The sequence below is a fragment of the Pyricularia pennisetigena genome, assembly GCF_004337985.1.
Source record: "Pyricularia pennisetigena strain Br36 chromosome 4 map unlocalized Pyricularia_pennisetigena_Br36_Scf_6, whole genome shotgun sequence".
NCBI classification, from domain to species: Eukaryota; Fungi; Ascomycota; class Sordariomycetes; order Magnaporthales; family Pyriculariaceae; genus Pyricularia; species Pyricularia pennisetigena.
Window position 1 is genome coordinate 644288 of NW_021940918.1, and position 19755 is coordinate 664042.

The 19755-nt window shown below is 47.9% G+C and overlaps 8 protein-coding genes across 8 annotated transcripts; 4 read left to right on the plus strand and 4 right to left on the minus strand.

The window, feature by feature from the left end:
• Nucleotides 1-2563: 2563 nt before the first annotated feature.
• PpBr36_05776 (uncharacterized protein) lies at nt 2564-3072 on the minus strand (the record flags this gene model as incomplete). Its single annotated transcript, XM_029892925.1, has 2 exons — nt 2564-2681; nt 2810-3072. Coding segments are annotated over 2 exons (381 nt in total), but the record flags the coding sequence as incomplete, so codon positions are not given.
• Nucleotides 3073-4624: 1552 nt separating this feature from the next.
• PpBr36_05777 (uncharacterized protein) lies at nt 4625-5028 on the minus strand (the record flags this gene model as incomplete). Its single annotated transcript, XM_029892926.1, has 2 exons — nt 4625-4800; nt 4860-5028. The coding sequence occupies 2 exons, from the start codon at nt 5026-5028 to the stop codon at nt 4625-4627; spliced, it is 345 nt and encodes a 114-aa protein (XP_029745593.1).
• Nucleotides 5029-5880: 852 nt separating this feature from the next.
• PpBr36_05778 (uncharacterized protein) lies at nt 5881-7554 on the minus strand (the record flags this gene model as incomplete). The annotated part of the gene is made up of 4 exons (XM_029892927.1): nt 5881-6263; nt 6284-6576; nt 6649-6968; nt 7453-7554. The coding sequence occupies 4 exons, from the start codon at nt 7552-7554 to the stop codon at nt 5881-5883; spliced, it is 1098 nt and encodes a 365-aa protein (XP_029745598.1).
• A 42-nt stretch (nt 7555-7596) lies between these two features.
• On the plus strand, nt 7597-8317 carry PpBr36_05779 (uncharacterized protein; the record flags this gene model as incomplete). The annotated part of the gene is made up of 2 exons (XM_029892928.1): nt 7597-7784; nt 7849-8317. The coding sequence occupies 2 exons, from the start codon at nt 7597-7599 to the stop codon at nt 8315-8317; spliced, it is 657 nt and encodes a 218-aa protein (XP_029745597.1).
• A 756-nt stretch (nt 8318-9073) lies between these two features.
• PpBr36_05780 (uncharacterized protein) lies at nt 9074-10894 on the minus strand (the record flags this gene model as incomplete). The annotated part of the gene is made up of 2 exons (XM_029892929.1): nt 9074-10060; nt 10529-10894. The coding sequence occupies 2 exons, from the start codon at nt 10892-10894 to the stop codon at nt 9074-9076; spliced, it is 1353 nt and encodes a 450-aa protein (XP_029746291.1).
• A 264-nt stretch (nt 10895-11158) lies between these two features.
• On the plus strand, nt 11159-12929 carry PpBr36_05781 (uncharacterized protein; the record flags this gene model as incomplete). The annotated part of the gene is made up of 3 exons (XM_029892930.1): nt 11159-11620; nt 12503-12668; nt 12724-12929. The coding sequence occupies 3 exons, from the start codon at nt 11159-11161 to the stop codon at nt 12927-12929; spliced, it is 834 nt and encodes a 277-aa protein (XP_029746022.1).
• A 503-nt stretch (nt 12930-13432) lies between these two features.
• PpBr36_05782 (uncharacterized protein) lies at nt 13433-15679 on the plus strand (the record flags this gene model as incomplete). The annotated part of the gene is made up of 3 exons (XM_029892931.1): nt 13433-13987; nt 14182-15023; nt 15295-15679. The coding sequence occupies 3 exons, from the start codon at nt 13433-13435 to the stop codon at nt 15677-15679; spliced, it is 1782 nt and encodes a 593-aa protein (XP_029746289.1).
• Nucleotides 15680-16263: 584 nt separating this feature from the next.
• PpBr36_05783 (uncharacterized protein) lies at nt 16264-19319 on the plus strand (the record flags this gene model as incomplete). Its single annotated transcript, XM_029892932.1, has 2 exons — nt 16264-18238; nt 19240-19319. The coding sequence occupies 2 exons, from the start codon at nt 16264-16266 to the stop codon at nt 19317-19319; spliced, it is 2055 nt and encodes a 684-aa protein (XP_029746290.1).
• Nucleotides 19320-19755: the final 436 nt, after the last annotated feature.

Consider the following 19755-nt stretch of genomic DNA (forward strand, 5'->3'; position numbering starts at 1 on the left):
CTGTCGCGGTCAAACTCAGGCCTCAGCGGAATATTTCTTGAGCTGAGCTACCAGCAGAGAAGATATGACGGAAGAAAGAGGAGTCCCTGAGCCCCAGTATGGGTACGATAATGGTCTGTGGCAGGAGCAAAATGAACTTCCGCTATCATAACAGATCGGTTATACCCACAGCACTTGGCCTGCTCAAACAAATGCAAGTCTAGAATATGTCTCCCAAACAGATGCGACGGCAGCATTTGAGGCAGAATCCATCGGTGAGCTGTTATAGTACACCTGTCACACACGAAAATACTAACTGTGTGCACTTTTGCATGGAATGAAATATAGGCCCTGGCCAGCATAATGGGCTCCAAATCCAAGCCATTGGGGCATACAATTCACTACATGTTGAGAACTTGATGCTTCTCGACCCACGACTGAAAGATTACAGCTCATTTCGAGCACCTTCCATACCCGCATAGCCGACAGCAAACGTTTACAACTGCTCCTCAGACCGCAAAAAGCCCAATTTTACAGCAGGATGTTACCGAAAGTCTCTCCTGCTCTTTTTGCTCAAAGACATTTACGAATAAAGCTGGTTTGAACAGGGGTCTTTTAACACGTAAGATTGCTTCTTGTCTTGATTGAATTATACGATGACTAACGTACCAACAGAGTCAGCCTCCCCCAGGCACCTATGTGAATCTTGCGGCAAAACTTTTGGTCGCAAAGACACCCTACAACGTCATTCAAATATCAAACACCAAAATGTGGAAGCTTTTCGAACTCATAGGAAATCACAATTTCCTAGCTGTTCAAGCTGAAGTACAGGCTTGGGCTTCTGGGTAGCCGAGAATGGGTTACGTCCCAGGGAGGACAGTCTTCTTTGATAGGCTTGGTTTTAGTGGTGCTCAAAACTACGCACTCCAGCTGAAATTATAATTCATGTCACAGTTGTACAGTCGCTGTTGTAATTCATCTTTAAAAATAATTGGACACGACTTGCCTTTCGTCTATAAAATTTGCTCGTTTAGGTTGTGCTAGGGGGTGGTGAACTATACGATGTAGAGATCTCAACCGGCTCAATCCCTCATCTTATCCCTGGAACATCACGGCTTAAGTTGATGCATGCACTCTCAACAAACTTGCTACCCGGTGCCCCCTTTATCTGGCCTCAAAACTCCAGGCTGTCAATATCAAGAATAAACGTATTGCAACTATTTTATCAGCATTCTAGACCGGAGTCTCTGACCGTTAACATTTAATCCCTAAACACCAAGCACTTAGGCCATGACAAGGTTTTGGGGCGAAACGATAGATTGTAGACCCATGGGGGCAAATAGTCTCTGGGCAGCAAGGCACAGAGTGGAATTATGATTCGCCAGATAAAAATATTCCAAATGGAGGCTATTCTGTGGTGTCACCTAATTTGTTGTGACTCATGCTCCTAAACTATAGTGTGGCCAGGGTATGACTTACCATCATGGTAAGCTCTGAGACATGCTAGGGAGACGCTTCTTCCAATCGATTTACCATCACATGGTACCGGGTAATATTGTCTCATTAGTGAAGTGGGTCAATGAAAATAAGGTGAAAGCTCTTCCAATCATTCTTCTTTATCACCTCCGTCCGGCTGCAGGTAAACGCGTGCCAATAGAACAAAGCCCTCATCCAAGATGCAGCTTGGATATTACACTGCAGAGATGTGAATCCGCTGGCAGTCGCCACGGCACCCTCTCGCACGCTTCTCTTTGCACGCTTGTCGTTTGCTCCATTACCAATTACCCACACACAGCCATGGTTTTATTATAGATACGATGGTTTACAGAAGGGGAAAGAGAACTGGACCCAAATCAGGCAAGAGTGACCGAGTAGCGAAACGTCTATGAAGAGGCGGGTTTGGCGAGCACCAGCTCAAGGCTAATGTTGCAAGGAGCATGCGAATCACGTGAAGCGTCCAGGAACGCTACATTGGTGACGGCAGGTTAGTTCTTGAGGTAGGAATAATTCTTTGTGCTGACTTCATACGTAATTTAACGTCCTTCCCAAAGTCTTCTGTCCCCAGACACGTCCCGATCTGTATGCGGGCCATAGACACTTTTCAAGACGCTACTCTCCCCTAGCTCTTGTTTTGCCTAGGGCGTGTCTCCTTTGTCATATACATCTTTGCAGGGGTTTTCTTCGAAATTGGCGTCAAACCTGCGACCCCAAAGGCGGAAATACGACATGATCCTTTCCGTGTAGGCTGGCCCGCTGTCGCGACCGAGGATTGTGTGAATAAGCCTGACACCGACAGTAGTGTTGAGCTTGCATCTTCCGTCTTGTAAGAGCTCAACATGACGCGCTGACAGCAAATATCTGGCCTAGCATCTCTAGAACGCTTAATCTTGTCTAAATCCGGACCAGAAGCACCCACAACTGCCGCAAGGCGTTTTCGTTCCGGGACGTAAGTCTTGCGGTCCGTACAACCGGTGGTGTCTTGAGGAAGAGCCATTTAGCATAGATTTGCTAGCAACAGTGGTCTGAGGTTTCTGAGAGGCTGACAAAGAGGTCCCACGACCAAACATGGGGGTTACTTGCGCATCTACATGCTTTTAATCCCTCGTGAAGGCACCGTTATTCTCGAACCATTTGCCCCCGTAAGATTCCCCACGTCGTTCGTAGCTTCAATAGTACGAGCTACGACGTTCTCCTCGTAGGCGCTTGTGCGAAGACGATAAATACCTTCGCGATGATTAATATCAAGTAGCTTAGCACAACCTCACAATGTGGTGGTTCTATATATACTCTGGCTGGGGCTTGACATGTCCATTTCGATAAGTCTACTAACTACACAACACGGCCATGGCCACAGTTTTCTCCCGGTGGGCTCTTCATTGACCCGGCCTCCAGTATTTCCCCAAGCTTGCCAAAGTTAGATTCACATTTGGCAAAGACCAATCTTGCCAGACAAGCCCAGCACAGGCGGCAAACACCCATAAAAACAGCAGCATAGTCGGCGATTAAGGAACAAAGAGCCCATGAACTGCTTCTAGTCGACCACTGTAAGCCAAAACTTATACACCCACAACCCCTAAGGAGATCCTCAGGATTCTGGTGTACTACATTTCAGAATGAAGCGTTGCCCTCGCTTCCAAGCTCCTGTTGCTGGTAAAAGTTAGCGACTGTTCAAAATGGCATTTCTGATGCCTAGAAACACTCGTACCTAATTGAGATGTGAACGCCGTCTATGTTTCGGCAAACTCAGTTATATCCGCTTCGGCCCATTTTCGAAATGATTTTGGTTGAGGGTTTCTTTTTATGTGGTGAAATCTTGCTCATCGGATTTGTTTTACTGATTTTGCTGTCGTCAGGATAGAAGCCTTTGTCTGGTACGGACGACTTTTATAATAGGGAGAATAGTCAAGGTCAGCGAGGCTAGCACAAAGCCTGCAGTGACCCGTTTGTTATACAGGGACCGGGTTTCGTTAAGTGGCCCAGCCCCGCCATTTCTTTATAGAAGATTGTTAGATGGGAGTGATTTTGGCCGTCGATAGTATCGAGCATATGTTAGGAAATGGCGGCGAAATACAGCTTTCCCCTTCGCCGAACCGGGGAACTGTATCACCACAGTCAGGGGAACCAAGGTGGCGACAGCTGCTTGGTCGCCCAAGCTTTCCAGGATGTCGAATATGGCAAAAAAACAGCAATTGGTCTTCGTTCGCAACTCTCCTATCTGCCAGATGCAGCTTGTCCCTCAACGACTTCACTCAGCAGTGACGTGGAGCGACGTACATACCCAAAACTTTTGAAGCCCGGCGGCACTCTTACTCTCAAGGTTTCTGGGTTGAAGGTTTGCAATCAAACACGACCATTATCTCCATACACTTATCAGTCTACTTCTAACAGTCGATTGATACCCATTTGCAGGCCATCAAGTACGCGATATTTTTCATGTTTGCCCTCGTGCAGGCAGGGGTGTGCGTTAACACCGGGAGGTACAAGTCGCGTGGTACCCTGCAACCACGCCAACCCGAGCTAAGGCACAATCCACTCGTGGCGCATCCAAAGATACTTCCAATCCCAGCCACAATACCAAATGAGCCACAGCACAGGTAGTGGGACGTAAGTGCAAGCTTTGCCCGACCGGATTGCAAAATTTCCGATGTGGATCCGCGTTTATTATCTTGCCTCCCGCTTCTTCGCAAGCGCGCAGGCTGATGTTAGTTGCGCAGAACTCATTGATCTAGAGCCCATTGCCACAGCTGAAGCTAGAAGACTAGTAATGACTTCACCCATTTCTATATTGCGAATCTACGCTGAGATCTTTCTCACATTCATATGGCCGAGATAACATTTCACATAAAACTAAGAGTAGTAAACGTCTGCCATCATTTTCCTCAAGATCATGTGCTCCCTTTCGAGTGTGCGATCATCCTTTCGAGTCTAGCATGAGTCGTACCACTTTTACTTTTTCGTGGTAAGGTGTTGGCGTATGTTTCGCAAGGTAAATCAACCTTTCTCTCTTGTAGCAGTAGTATGATGACTGTTTCGGTACGACTACCGCTTTTGATTCAACCCACGATGCGTTGATAATACCCACTATTCTTTACATCATTAACTGCACTGGCTTACGGGAGCATTGTGTGGCGTACTATGATTTGACTTATAAAGTCCGGAACACTCCGTTCTTGGTTTTGCCAGCATGTCGCTCGATCGATACATCCAAAAAAACCCGCAGATACTTTTGGCGCACTTCGAGAAGCAGGGCGATGGAGTTAATCGCTGAACCAGTGTCTACTTCTAGAAAGTCGCCACGGTTGTAAATAACGCCATCCTGTGCTGTTATCAGTTAGATTGTGTTGTGCATTTTTTTGGACTGGCGGGAGAGAAAGGCTTACCGGTAAAACTCATGCTTTCACTCAGGTGCCACCAATCTGGCAATCGCTGTTTTGTTCCATTTTGGACATCATATCGAATGAAGTGGCCAGGGAGCATTTCATCGCGTTTGAATGCCACTTTCCCATTATTAGGACCCGGATAAACAATTCGGTAAGGGCAGGGCGCCATGGTAGAGGAGACAACAAACGTATGTCTAAGGCTAAGTTTCGCCGTAATAAGGCGTCGGGAAACGGTTCGCTTTATGGCAGCACAGATACTTGCTCTACGAGTAGAAGGCAGGGTGGAGTCCGGAGGTACCGTACATCCCATGGAAACAACACAGAGCGGGGGCTTCCAATCAATCCTATCACTGTTCTTTTCGTCCTGATCACTGCAGATGCACGCCAAGAGCCTGCACAAGCGCGCCACTGACCGAGACACGCAACAAATTGGCTCTCATTGGTCTGCTGAATTTATCGAGTAGAACGATTACAGCGTAGGTGTCACGCCAGAAAGATGTGAGTCCTCCAGCAGTCTCCCTCGCACGTTTTCGCCTTTTTGAAGGTTCGAATGGCCTAGGAGGGCCGGAACAAGGAAACTGATTCCTTATACTGCTAATGTTGCTGGGGCAAAGTTGACGCTTTCGTATGATCACCCCGCAAGCTGAGACGATGAGTGACATCAGAAACGTCATCAAGGCCTGTCTTGTTGGCCAGACAGGTGGCACATGCACGCTTACCCGGGGACTTCGAGCATTCACTGGCCTTGGCCACAGCAGAACGATCAAGGATTAGATCGCCACCTTTGCCTCAGACCTGCCACTAAGCTCTGGACTGTTTCGATGGGCTCTGTCCGGCAGGCAATATATTTACCAGTCTTTTTGCTGTTTATTTTACGTCTTCTTACGAAGCACAGGAACATATCTTGGTACATAGAACTTCTTTAATTTCTTCATCAATCGTGAGTTATCGTCTTTGGAGGAAGCCACAAATGTGTGCTTCCAGTGCAAATCGGCACAGCACCAAACCAAGACCGCAGTCTCTAACGCTGGTTTTCTCTCCATGAACCCCGGAACAGGTGTCTTGCAAATGCCTCATCAGGAATGCTTCCGTCATTGGTACTGCCTGAGTGTGGCTGCCCCATCCCGAACCCATTGATCGGCAGAATGAGTGTGTCGCGGAATAGCGTCGGAGTACCTAGAGATGAAAGGTCCCTCATGTCTGTTAAACCCTTGTCCGTCTCTTGCAAATATTCCCAGACCACATCCGTCCATGCTGCTGGGCCGGTGGAATTCATAACCTCAAAACTCGTCGGTCTCCAAGACGGGCTTTCGCTGGAGATATTGTGCTTTTGCTTCAGATCCTCCCAAGACTGAACAACTCGGGATATCATCATTGGGAAGACAGAGTGACCAGGGGCGGCGGCTATGGTCCATTGGCAGAACTGGATTGTATGAGCGATGTCGGCCCATCTGCCTCCGTCACGTTGGTCGAAGTAAGACCAACGACCAGCCGGGTATGGTTGCGGAACGGTCTCGGTACCCAGTCGTCAATAGGCTTTAACGCGACAGTGTCTGTGTCTGTATAGACACCACCTTCAATATAGAGAAGTAAGTATCGAAGTAGATCGGATTTCATGCCAACGTTAGGCAAGGAGTTGAAAGTTGAGACGATGGCCTCGTCATGTCCAAAGTAGCGGTTGACAAAGTCTTTCCCGCCATCAGGACCAACTAGAATACTACAAATATTCAGTTGAAGCCCTAGGAATTGATGAGTTTGTAGCACAGATACCCCAGCTGACTGCACTTACTATGTGTAATCTGGGTTCATGGCCAGCCAGGTAGCCGTCTCCTTCAAAGTGACTGGCTTTACCTGATCCTTCTTACCCCAGACTCTCGGGAGTATAATCTGCCAAATACTCTGAGGAATAAGGTGGTCCTGGTGTGGCTTGACCCAGTCATATTTTGTGGAAGCATCGTCCCAGTTGCGGTCTTTTTGCCGGGTGAAGCCATGGTCCGGTGAACCGGGCCGTTGCAAAATTGAAGTACTGTACAGTAGCAAGCATGTTGTTAACACTACCATGGATAGACCTGTCAAGAGGCGGGTGCGGTATCGCGGTCGTTTAACGTGCTGGAGGGCGTGATTGCACAGAGACGACATTGATTTTGAATCGGCAATACCATGCATTTAAGATGCGATAGAATCAAGTGAGGATGCTAAGCAAGGCCTACTTGCGACCAATGATAACTACTGCACCGCTGGATAATGGTGATCATGGCGTTACACATCAAATGTCTAGGCTAAAAAGCATTTTGGCACCCGTACAACCAGCCAGCATTATAAATCAGGACTGAGGGTGATACACTAGTTCAATTGCAACTTCTGCTGTAACAGCCGCCAGTGAGGCCAAGACTTCCCTCTAAACTAGGTACATGGCGCCTGGTTGCAGGCTTGGATGAACCTAAGATACCGTAAGCCGGGATCCGGGGTCCAGCGTCGTTCAAAGATACAAAACGGCCAAATACCGCCTTTTCGCCTGAAGAAAATGCAAGCAAACGAACCTCCGGATTTGTTGTAAGCACTAGCTCAAGATGCTGCTTTCGATTATTCTCACTGTTCTTATTCCTTTGAGCAGCGCGTTCGGAGGGCCTTTTAGCCTTTGTATTTCAGACCCTCCTTTGCAGCTCGTTGCTGGCAAATCCGTAATACAAACCATGTACATGCACTAAACCCCCCTCCCTCCGTCACTAATGCAGCAATGCTAAGCAGATTTTACAGCAACCATACCCCGGCCAGGAAAGACTGCCGCGCGGCCATTTACTTTGTAGATCCTGCCTTTCCACCAATCACATACTTTTATGACTCAGGATCCTGTCATTTTGGATCGGAAAACGCCAGCTTCCAGGTGCCCATCAGTGTGCCGAATGGTGATGCATATGTGACCTGGTCAGACCCGTTCATCCCTTGCCTCTTTTCTATCTTACGTTACACTAATAAAAAAGCTGTGTAGGACGTGCGGGGCGGCAGCACATATGTGTATGCGCGCTAATGTTTCGGAGGGACGCGGTACCCTTCGAGCTCCCCAGTCACAAGACGGGACTATTTCTTGTCAAAAGTGGTCCCAGAATGGTAACACGACATTGTCGGCGTCTTTTCACTCTGTGGAAGGTGGTTCGACCACAAATACAGGCAGAGGCACAACTTCGAGTACAAGCACAACGTCAAGCACAACGCCAAGCACAAGCATAATTGTAACCACAGCCGCAAGCCCCGCGAGTTCTGTGGTTACCAGCGAGGATCAATCCATCCCACGCTCCAATTTATCCAATACCGTGAGCCCCAGCGCTGACGGCAATGGTTTTGTTCAGGTTAGCACCGCTTCTCGTCTTGCAGCCCCTGACATCGCTCGAGGTTTGGTTACAGTAACTCGAACCGTTACAACTCTATTTACAACTATTGTAATATCCGAGTCGCGTTGAGGAGTCTTCAATTGTATATAGCCTGTTTTTCGGTTGATTCTTCACCTCAAAGATTTATGCGATATTTGTCGTGGGGGATTTTCCTATTATTTAGGTGTGCAGTCCGAAACAACTTTGCTGTGGATACATGCCTTTTCGTACCTGCTGGACTCGCAGTTTTTAGCGCCAATGTAATCCTAAGCTTTTCACGGTGTGTGGGGTATGAATGAATCTTGGCCAATTGTATTGCAAAGATTATAGGTGGGCTGGTTCCACCCTATCAAAGCTGAATTATATGCAAACGCTTTATTGTGATACCAAATTGTCGGGTTTATCTCCGCTTTTTCAGCCTACCGGTAGTAATTTCCCCGCTCCTGAAGCAACACGGTGATCCGGCCACAAAAATAAACCTGATTATTTTGGGGAAGCCATCACAAATATCGCAATTTAGGGAAATAATAAAAAAGCCTACGGAAATAACCTAAGCGTGATGAACTTAATAAAGTGGGGATACGATGAAGGCGTCTTTATTGTTCCTATCCGCAATTCGAAGGAAACCAGGAAAAGGTCTGCTCCTTCCCTCCAGGGGTGCCAGAACAAACAGAACAAACAGAACAAACAGAACAAACAGAACAAACAGAACAAACAGAACAAACAGAACAAACAGAACAAACAGAACAAACAGAACAAAAAGAAGCCTGATCGGCATTGAGATCCTCCGTGGAAGCAAATTTTCCAATTGCATTTTCCACTGCTGTGAGTTTGCAACAACAAAACTTAACGCTTGCAAATCTCCTGCTGCCCACATTGTCTTCGGGCGGCGTTTATTTCATCATCGACTGTAGAGCCAAACTTGTTCCGAAAAATTGACCTGCTCCATACCCTCAATCCTTCATCTCTCTTCTTTTTGATGTAGCCTACAACGTATGTTCGCGGCCATCTGTCATTGTTATCATCCTTGGCGGAAACGAAATTGACAACTGAGATATCGCTCCGCTTTAGGTTCTTAAGTGAATCTTTGTCAGAGGCTCTGGTGATTTTGGATTGCGGGCACCTTTTTGATGTACAGTCTGACTGCTTCACCAGGACATGTCTTTCTGCATGAGGATACTCTTCGTTGAGGCTGTCCAATTTGACACCCAAAAAATGACTAACAGACATTACAATTGTGCCTGTAACACTGTCTGCTTCAGGGTCATCAGGATCATCCTCCAAAGTAATTTGGTCGCTTCCGTCAGCTGGTACTGTTCTGTCAATAAAACCTAGTTCGCGTCGATCAGCCTCAGGATCCACACTAGTTAACCTAACTCGATCAAGCTTCTCATGATCCGCACTAGTTGATCTAGAACTAACGATCCTGGCTACGCGTCTGTGCTTCGAACGATAAGCCGAAAATCGCTTTGACATTTCTCGATCGCCGTAGAAGTCGTTATCCAGATATTCCAGGGCTTGGGGACAGGTTCCAATCCACTTGCGCGCAGAATGAAGGAGTTCGTTCGGAGTTTCCTCGGAATTTTCGTGGGTGAGTAGGAACTCCAACCTGAATTTCACATCAGCGAAATCGCAGCCATGCAACACGCAGTCCTGCTGAAGTGCTCGCCAACCAGGCCTATTCAAACTTTGAGGATTGACTTTTTGATAAAGAAGTGGCCAAATATTGTCTTGCTCCTCAGAGGAATCATCCGCGGACGAATCCTCCTCGTTCATAGCCTTTCTCATATCCAGATCCTCTTCTATGCTTACAGCCTTCTTTTGCCTTGTCGGCTGCTTTTCCGCAGGTGCGGCCTCTTCCTCTTCTCCATCATCTTCGCTATCAGGAGTTGGCAACTTGTTTTTCCCCTTTGTCTGCTTTTTCGTAGATGCGGGCTCTTCATCTTCTCCGTCGTCGCTATCAGATATCCCTACATCATCTGACTTCTTTATTGCTTTTGGTAGATTTTTCGCAGGTGCGGGCTCCTTCTCGTCTTCATCTCTGACATCAGGAGTTGGCAATTTACCATTCACCTTGGTCTGCCTTTTCGCAGGTGTGTGCGACGCCCTTTCTCCACCATCATTATTATCAGATGCCTCTGTAACCTTTGGTTTATTTTCCCCATTTGTCTGCTTAGGCATAGTCGCAGGTGCGGAATCCTCCGCGTCTTCACCTCTGCTATCAGGATTCAGCAATTTATCTTTCCCCCTTTGCTTCTTTATCGACTTTGGCTGCTTTTCCGCAGATGTGGGTTCCTCCTCCTCCTCTTCATCGCTTGTCTCTTTCTGAAAATGTTTTATATTCAAGCCACTGTCTTCAGGGACGTCGTATTTTTCCTTCTTGGCTAGCGCTCGAAAGCTTTTGACAGCTTTGGCGAATCTTTTCGTGTTTCCAACCCAATCAATTGAATAGGGGGACGTCTGCTCGGCTTCGTCTGCTGTGAAATTTACATCGGGTGCCAGTTGATTAATGAACGGAACTATGTTTTGGTCAAGGACTGCATCCCCCGTCTCGAAAAAGCGACGGATTTCGCGAGCAGCACGCGCCAACTTTCGCTGTCCGGGGGACCCTTCTTCCTCGTTTCTACCGACTTTGTCCTGTCTCTTTTTTTGTCTTGTTGCGGGCATATTCGTGTCTAACAAACAGAAAGATCAATAGTGTGATGAGATGTGAAGCTTTTAAAATACTATGGAAACGACAGGAGCCTCAGCATCAAATAAATAGCAATAGAACCACATGTAAACCAGGAAACGGGCATTGGCAAATCGTTTCCCCGAACCTGGACTCAGGGCAAAACCTGCCGAATACTGGGCAACCATATGCTATATCTAAAACCAAAAATGAGCAACAACCCCAACCTTAACCCTTTTTAATGGAAGAAAAATTCCAAAATGAACATCATTGAACTATATGCGGTGCTTGTCATGGGGTTGCTGGGCTTCTGGCCGTGTATCATTATTCTTTTCAGAACCCTACGACTGTCCCAAATTTTGATGACAAGCTTCGAACGCTGGATACAGTACCCTCTTGCAATAAAGGGAGCCTTTAGAATCACGCGCCTCGAGTTGTTGTTGATTTTTGGATTTATTGGCTGTAATATTTTCGTCCTGGCGTTTCGTGTTTCGAGCGCCGCTGACTTCGAAAAGCGGTCGGCAGTTGTTTCGGCTATCAACATAATACCGCTGTTTTTGGGGGGTAACCCTAACCCGCTTTTCGACCTGATTGGCGTTTCCACTGGTAGCTATCACCTCATCCATTACTGGATTGGCGGAGTTGCAATCCTGGAGGGCCTAGTCCATGCGGGGATGTCAATTCAATCTGGTGGTAATGAGCTGAAAATATCAGGAATCCTGGTAAGTTGCCGCCCCCTTTGTCTATTACCACGCTGACAAAACAGGTCGCAACTTCCTCCATCGCGATCCTCTTGACTTCTATTTGGATTGTCCGTCGATACCGATACTGGTTGTTTTTGAAGCTGCATTTCGTTTTAGTCTTAACATTTCTTGCAAGTATCTTTTGGCACATCTTTCTCCAAAATCAGGTTGTGAGTAGAATACCCGCTTTTGTGGGAGGCGCGCTTTGGATTTCAAGGCTCTTGTTTTGGCTTTTCCGGATAGCTTTCGCGGCCTCTGCAGCTGTTCATACGCGGCGCCAAGAGAAGGGGGCAGCCTACGTACAGGTTTCATGTTCTCGATCCATCAGAACATTTCCTGGCTGTTATTTCTATATATATCCTTCGAGGGGATTTACAGGTAGCTTCCCGATGTTTGCCATGTGGCACTCAACAAGATCGCTGGACGGGGGCAACGAAATTGGCTTCCTTTTGTCGGAGAGTGAAAGAGTATTCAGTCATTCCAGCTTCAAAATAGGAAAAGGTTTGCGCCTGGACGGCCCATACGGACGAAACATCGACCTTTGGAACTACGAATCAGTAATATTGGCGGCCAAAGGTATGGGTATTGCGGGTATTCTTTCATCTGCCCTGTTCCTGCTCGACCGTCACAATTCAGATACTCTGGCGAAAAAAGAGCCGATGAGCTTTGATGATAACGGTGCGATTCGGTACAAGAATCGAATCTTCCGTGACCGAACCCGTAAAATAGTCCTCATCTGGATACTTGAGGATAATTGCCAGGAAGACTGGGCAGCTGTGCAAATTCGTGATCTACAGAAGATTGACACACAAGCGGTATGTAACAACTCTATAACCCATCCTTCCAAGCTAACTATCGAAGATATTTCACTTTTGGTGCATTTACCCATCCGAGGAAACGAACGAGGCCCCTTTCCAAATCGACAAGTACTGGCAATGTCACTATTCCAAAAAAGGTCAAGATGAGAGATTCTTCAGGGGCGCTATCTCCCAAGCTACCCGATCACCGGGCAAACACATCGTTATGAGTAAGTACCACACTGTGCCAAGTTCGATTTTGCCCAAGACTAACGTATGATCTAGCATGTGGGGACTCTAGCTTTACCGGCACCGCAAGGAAGGTTGTAATCGAACTAAGCAGATTAGATAATCCAATCCGCTTCGTAGAGTTAGATTATCGACCAGAACATAGGAAAGGCAGAGATTCTGAACTGAGATTGCAAGAACAGGGTGACGCTAGGCAGAAAACGATCAAAAAGACTGATGAAATGAACAAACGGTCTGCGTGAGTGCTCTTTTGCTGTTCGTTTCGGGTAGTTTGCGAATGTTTTGCTATATAGTTCGGTAGAGATACTGTCAGTAATCTAGAGAGTTAATGGACAATTGTACTTGTGAGACTCGCCTACAATTGTACCCCGCTCGGATTAAGGGCACGATCCCCGCCACGGGCGCTAGACGATCCCGCACTGCAGGGAGGAATAAAAACGTACTAAGCGCTAGTTTTCTGCAAGGATGATCCAAAAATGGATACGGCGCTAAAGTGGTTTTCTGCAAGGAGACGATAAAAGTAGACAAGTGCTAAAGTGGTTGCAGGTGACCAGGCAAGGATTCTCATGCATCCAGTAGCCGCGCGTTAGTTTGACGCGCTCGCTCATCCCAAAAGCCTGGATGTGGGCTACCGGTAGCCGCGTTTTAGATATTTATTTGTATCTGCTTGCCCGAAATGTCGATTGGCATCCGATACTTAGAGCTACCCACAACTAAACCCATATACATACACATTCATACCACGATGCGGCCACGTGCTCGAACCGTATCGCAGATAAAAGAAAGAAGCTTCGCAACGCGACGGGCAGGACTCGTCAACAAAGCAAGACAACTTAACCAGAAGACTGGTGCCAAGACTGCAATCCTAGGCACTTACAACGGAAAATTCTTTTACTACGACAGCACCAGCGTCCTATCCGACCTAGGGATCATGGATAAGATCCGAGGAGAGAAGGTCGAATCACCTTCAGCAGAAATGACAAGCGAGTCTTGTTCAATTTCAGACACCCCTATTTCCCAAGCCTTTGACGCGACAAATCAATCGGACCATTCTGCAACTTTCGACAGCCCATCCCTGGAGTTACTGGCCGATATGGATTTTCTTGAAAAGCCAGCCGAGTCAGATCCAGCAAAGCGAGAGCCAGAAAAGCCAGAAAAACCTGAACAGCCTACTTTGGAAGACACCCATTTCAACTTTTTTGCCATGTTCTCAAACGAGAATCACAGTCCGGTTGCAGACAAATTGCCAAAGACCCAGGATTTGGATTCTGATGTGATAGATTGGGGCTTGGACTTTATGGTATGAGTCGGTAAAAGACGAATTCATCTTGTACAATATCAATTTGCCTTGATGCACAATTATTTCTCTTAGTGTTGACATGGTTGCGAAACTCGGACTGACCTGGGAGCCGGAAATGTGGAAAAAAGTGCCATGTTCCCGGACTCTGGCTCTCAAAGCTTATAGAACATAAATACTTGACTTTTACGCAACAGAGAGCTGTAGCAATCGTCAAAATGCAGCCTACATTCACGCTCTATATGCTAACAAGCCTCGTAATCTGTCACTCTTGGGTTGAACAAGTGATGCGTATAGCGCTTAATGGCACCCTTGTCGGCCCTGTAGGATATATGCGTGGTTATTTTGGTAGAAACGACCCAGGCTTTGTGGACCACGCCAATACATACCTCCTCCCTCCTAACGGGCGATCAAAGGGTGTTATTCTCAACAGTGATGGGATATGTAGTCCGTCTCAAAAAATAGGAAACTACAGCCCCAAGTACCCGATGTTGTCTGCTGCACCTGGGGACTTTGTTGCTTTGCGCTACCAAGAAAATGGTCATGTCTCACTCCCAGGTAATGGTCCTCCCAAGCCAGAAAACCGTGGAACAATCTATGTCTATGGCACAAACGAACCCGATGACAACCACAAGCTTCTGGACATTCATCGGAAGTGGACAGCGGGCCGGGATAAGGGAAGACTCATCGCGACACGTCCCTTTGACGATGGTCAATGCTATCAGATCAACAACGGCGATATTTCGGTGAAGCGACAAAACCACGTGAGGAAGGTTGCCAATGACCCACAAGGCGCAGATCTTTGGTGTCAAGCCGATGTGCGGCTTCCGCGTGACCTGCCCACATCAGGAATTTACACACTTTACTGGGTCTGGGATTGGCCTACGATTACGGATGAATTCGAGGTTGCATCACCGCAGCTGTATACTTCATGCCTGGATATTGAGCTTAGGGCAGAAGGGATTTCAAATGAAGGTCCCACTGTGTTTATAAGCGATCAGGACCCCAATAACAGGGCAATTCTGGAACAGATGCAAATGTGAGAGCGTATATTTCGCGCTGCCGATATGTACGTAGAGCTTAGCTGGGCCGCGCCCGAGAGCCGCGCATGAGATTGAGAAAAGCACGCGACAGGTCTTGCCAGTAAACAGGTTTCTGGTCTGATCCAGGATTGTGGCATTCGAATTGCGATAAAGCCCATGGAAAGCCGTGTAGTATCCAAACTAGTTTGTTAGCCAACCCGAAATGGAACTTGTTGGCATTATCCAGGTGCCGCTTTCTGCATTCATCTATGATCCCTTTGTGGGAAGGGGGCGGCACCCGACTCTTGTGAAAAAGCTTATGCGTGTTTTCCGGAGAACCGGATGTCGTCCGCACCTAAGTGAAAACCATGTTCAAGGTCTAGTCGACGCCAAGACCCTCTCGTATATTAAAAGCAAGTTGCAGATTTCAGGGGAGGATTTACTGGCGACAATCAACACAGGCGGAAGTTATCCTAGCATCATGCTAGAACGACGTATACTCTGCATGGATGGCCAACAAAGGATCGCAGCTGCCGAGAAAATGTTTGGGTTGGAATACAGGTGGACCGTGCGGTTGTATTCTGCAACGAGAGGTAGCCCGCAAAATCCTAACCCTGCATTCTCGTTGAGTTACGGTGCTGATGAGTACTGCCGACAGGCTTGCGGCAAATAGCTTGCCGCCAAATGCCGGCGTTTTCCCGCCAAACAAAGTTTTCCGACGGGAATATTTATTACCACCTCCGCAAAGCGCAAGAGACCAAGTCTTGGAAAATAGCACAAAGTTACAGGGTGGAGCTCACACAATGTAAAGAGAAGATTCTGAACCAGCTCATCCAGCACCATTTGTCGGGAATAAATGAAGGATATGTAGCTGCAAGATCCTTCATAGAAGCATTGGACCTTCTTTTGCCGTACCCCGGACTACTGGAGGGGCTGGAGCTTGCTAATTGGCATAGGTACCTGGCTTTGCATTGGGACGAACCGATCGTTCACTTTTTAAGCGACCATCTGTATTCGACATACGAGCTCATCGTTGAAGGAGTCGCGGAGGCAAGGAAGTATTGCGATATAACGACGGTCCGTTGTCTCGCACTTCGATGCCCAGCAAATAAAAACGATGCAGCTTTTATTCGAAAGAAACTCGAGAATGGTACACTATTTCCTGGACTGACAGATCAACAGAGCCGTCTCAAGATCCTGGACAACATTCTCTCGATAAAAGTAATAATCCCTAGCTTAAAAACTTTCCATGAGAACATGAAGTATTTTGCGATCGGGGCCAGGATCATCAAGGAACACCTCCTTGATGATGACCTGCGGGGTGCATGGAACCTGCCCGAAAAACTGTCATGGACCCTGCCCACAAATCCCACAATAGAGGCAGCTAATGGATACGTGCCGGTTTCTAACATGGACCAACAATTGGCATTAAAGGCATTGTTTCTCACTGCGATCCGCTCATTTCCATACCTTTCTTATGACAAACCGAAGCAGGACGTCCGAGGGGAAGCAACTGTAGCAAACGTCGACCCTGGGTTTGTATATCTGCTTCGAGCTGAGGCCAAAAGGCTCGGCCTCTCATCGTCCAAAATCGAAAAGGCATTGACTGGACAAGAACCAACACCTAGGAGTATAGAGAGTCGTGATCAGGAAATTTACTGTCAATGGAAATGTGGAAAGCCAAATCTGCGTGCCTTTCATGACCTTCAAAAGCATGCATTTCTTCCAGACTTGGCGTCGGTACATGGGAAAGATGGTCTTGTGCCATTGTTTGTATTTCGGGACTTTATGGAAGCCTTCTTTGGGAACGACACATTTATGATAGAAATAGAGCCTCCGGAACAGGGTGCTACTGGTGAAAGCGCATCAAGTTTGCCAGCAGGCGGAACCCGCCCGAAGGATGTGCGTCGCTTGAGGAAGCAGCAGGGGCGTGACATTAAACGACAAAAGCTGATAGCATCCCGCCAGCGACGTGCCGATGCTAAAATATTGACATCAAGGTCCGAGGCAATCACTGACAGCGGCCCGATGGATGTTTATCAAACCCCGGAACAGAGTGATGGAAACACCTTGCCTTCGCCTACCGACAGAACACGGTCGAAGCATTCGCCTCGCGTCAGACAGAAGAGACATCACCCGTACAACCGGGCCGCTAAACAAGTGGCATCGATATCGCACATCCGCCAGCGACGCAGCAGGAGCTCAAATGAAATAGATCTGAATCAAGAAGAGAGATCAATGTCTGAGGCAGAAGCAGTTATAACTGACAGAGATCAGATGCAGCGCTCCCCAGTATACCGTCGGAAGTCAACGCAGGAGCTAGAAAACACTCGGCTCGGCATATCACCAAAACCGTCTAAAGTAACAAAGAAAAAGCCAGACAAGGGCAAGGGGAAGGGTACAGCTGAGTTTTTAGGCCAGTTGCTTTCAGAACTGCCTGGCTCAAGAAAAAATCCGAGCCAGTCTGTGATTGCTCAGCCGGCCGTGAGAATTCAGCCTCCATACAAACGGCCTGGAGGCTCCAGCACAGCGATAGAGGAGAATCCACGTAACAACCCACCAAAATCCCCATTCGTCGCACCTCCTGACCTAGGCCTGCCCAGTATAGCGACGGAAGAGGAGAATCCCCGCGACCGGCCAAGATCGCCGCCACTCGTGGCACCTCCTAGCCCTCCCAACAGAACGATTACGACTGCGGCAGTAGAGGTTGGTCAGTTTTCAGAAGCCGTTGCTTCAGCTGCCCTGGGATTGCCTGAATCGCATACTGACCGGAGCCCCGGTAAAAAAAGGATTGTTGGAACTGGGGTGAACACTATGGAGATTCGGCAGCCCGCTAGAACCGAACCTCCACTCAAACGCCCCAGGATAGCAACGATAGTGGCACCTCCTGGCATAGCGACGGAAGAGGAGAATCTTCGGGACCGGCGTATATCGCCGCCATTTGTGGCACCTTCTACTCCAAGCCTGCCCAGAATGGCGACGGAAGAGCAGAATTCCCGTGACTGGCAAAGATCGCCGCCATTCGTGGCTCCCCCTGATCCAAGCCTGCCCGGGGTGACGGAAGAGCAGAATATCCGTGACAGCCCGCAAAAGTCCCCACTCGCTGCACCTAGTCCAAACGCGACCGACCGACTACGTCGATTGACAGCAGAAAGACGTCAACGCACCTATCCAAAAAAGTCGGCGACGCAAGCGGGAGCTTCCCATCAAGCCACCCACGTTGTGTCTTCAGGTATGCCACACCAACCGATTCGGAATGAAACATCAGGAATGGATCAGTTATCAGAGGCGAGATCGACAGCAGTCGGACGTTGGCTCACTCCCCAAAAACCAAAACAACCAGCCAGTCCAAACCCGTCCAATCAGAATCGGCCCACGGATGCAAACAAGCCTGTGACGCAACGAGAGCTGGTCACATTTGACAATGTTGATTTCGGTATGGATTCCAACAGAAAGAAACTGCCAATCAGGTTTTCCGAACCAGGCAAACATCCTGAGGCTGGGAAACACGAAACTCACGATAGCATTCATCAAAGCCAAAATCAGCTTGCAGTGGAAACAGGCCATCGAGCGGCTGACGGTGGGGAGACAGGTGATTCCTTCGCACAGACAAGGACAGGGTGGTGGCGTGACACTGCATTATATAGTTCTTCTGAACCGACGCCCTGAGCTAAATCGACATAAACTTTTACATTCTTAGGCTTGGAATGTGGCTCCATGTGGTCTTACCTACCTGCAGTGTCCATATTTTCCCTCCTTGATAGCACGACGTCCTCAGTGTTTCTCGAAGAATGTCAATTTATCTCGCTAATGGATCCAATAGCAAATTTTGTTGTGATTTCTCAAAGCGACGCGAATGGTAAAACAGTTGGGCTGGTGTAAGCGAATAGAGACATTCAGCGACCCATAGATTTGCTTGCCATTGACGTTTTTGAGTTTGCAGAGCTTTGTACAATAGATCTTAAATATGGAGGCCTCTCTGTATGTGGGGCATGGGGAACGTCTGGAGGGCCAGTTTCATTATACGTTGAGGGCAAAGAATAGAACGCAAATACGCAGTCATCATATTCGTTGTAGACCTGCACTTTTGTCTGTTACTTCGGTAAAAAGCTCTACATGTAATCGTCATGATTTGACGGCTTCGTGACTGATCGTTGAGACTGGTGACTCATATTATTACACTTGCCAACGCCAGGAGGCTTACGACTGCTCGTGGTGATCATGCTTGTGCAGACCCGGGCAACGGACTCATCATTAATGAAATCGAGGCCAAGTATCCTTGGAAGCCGGCAGCGGTCTCTGGTTCCCGGTGAACCAGATTGAGGCGAGAAGTTACTATGAGCGTAAAACATATGAGAATGTGCAAACATCGCCGATGAGCCAATAGCCTCGTTCCTCAACTACCGTTGCGGTTCTCTTCCTCCCTCGGAAACCTCCAACCACTGCCCCTGCTATGGCTTCAACGCCAGTCTTGGGTAGAACGAGAGAAATGAATGGGGTGTGGCAAAAGGGACTTTTTCCCCATCACCGTGATCTTTTCTATTTCTGGACCGTCGGTTTTATTAGGGTATCTTCAAATCCAAGCCTTACCGGTCGTCTCACCGATCGACCCTTGCGTGTTTTGGTAGTCTCTACCGGCTGATCGTTATTACTGATAGCGCGCAATTTCTTTTTATTTTGCTGTTTTGATACTCTTGCTCCGTATACTGGACCAGAAGGGCGACTACATCTGTTTGTGACTTGCTCGCG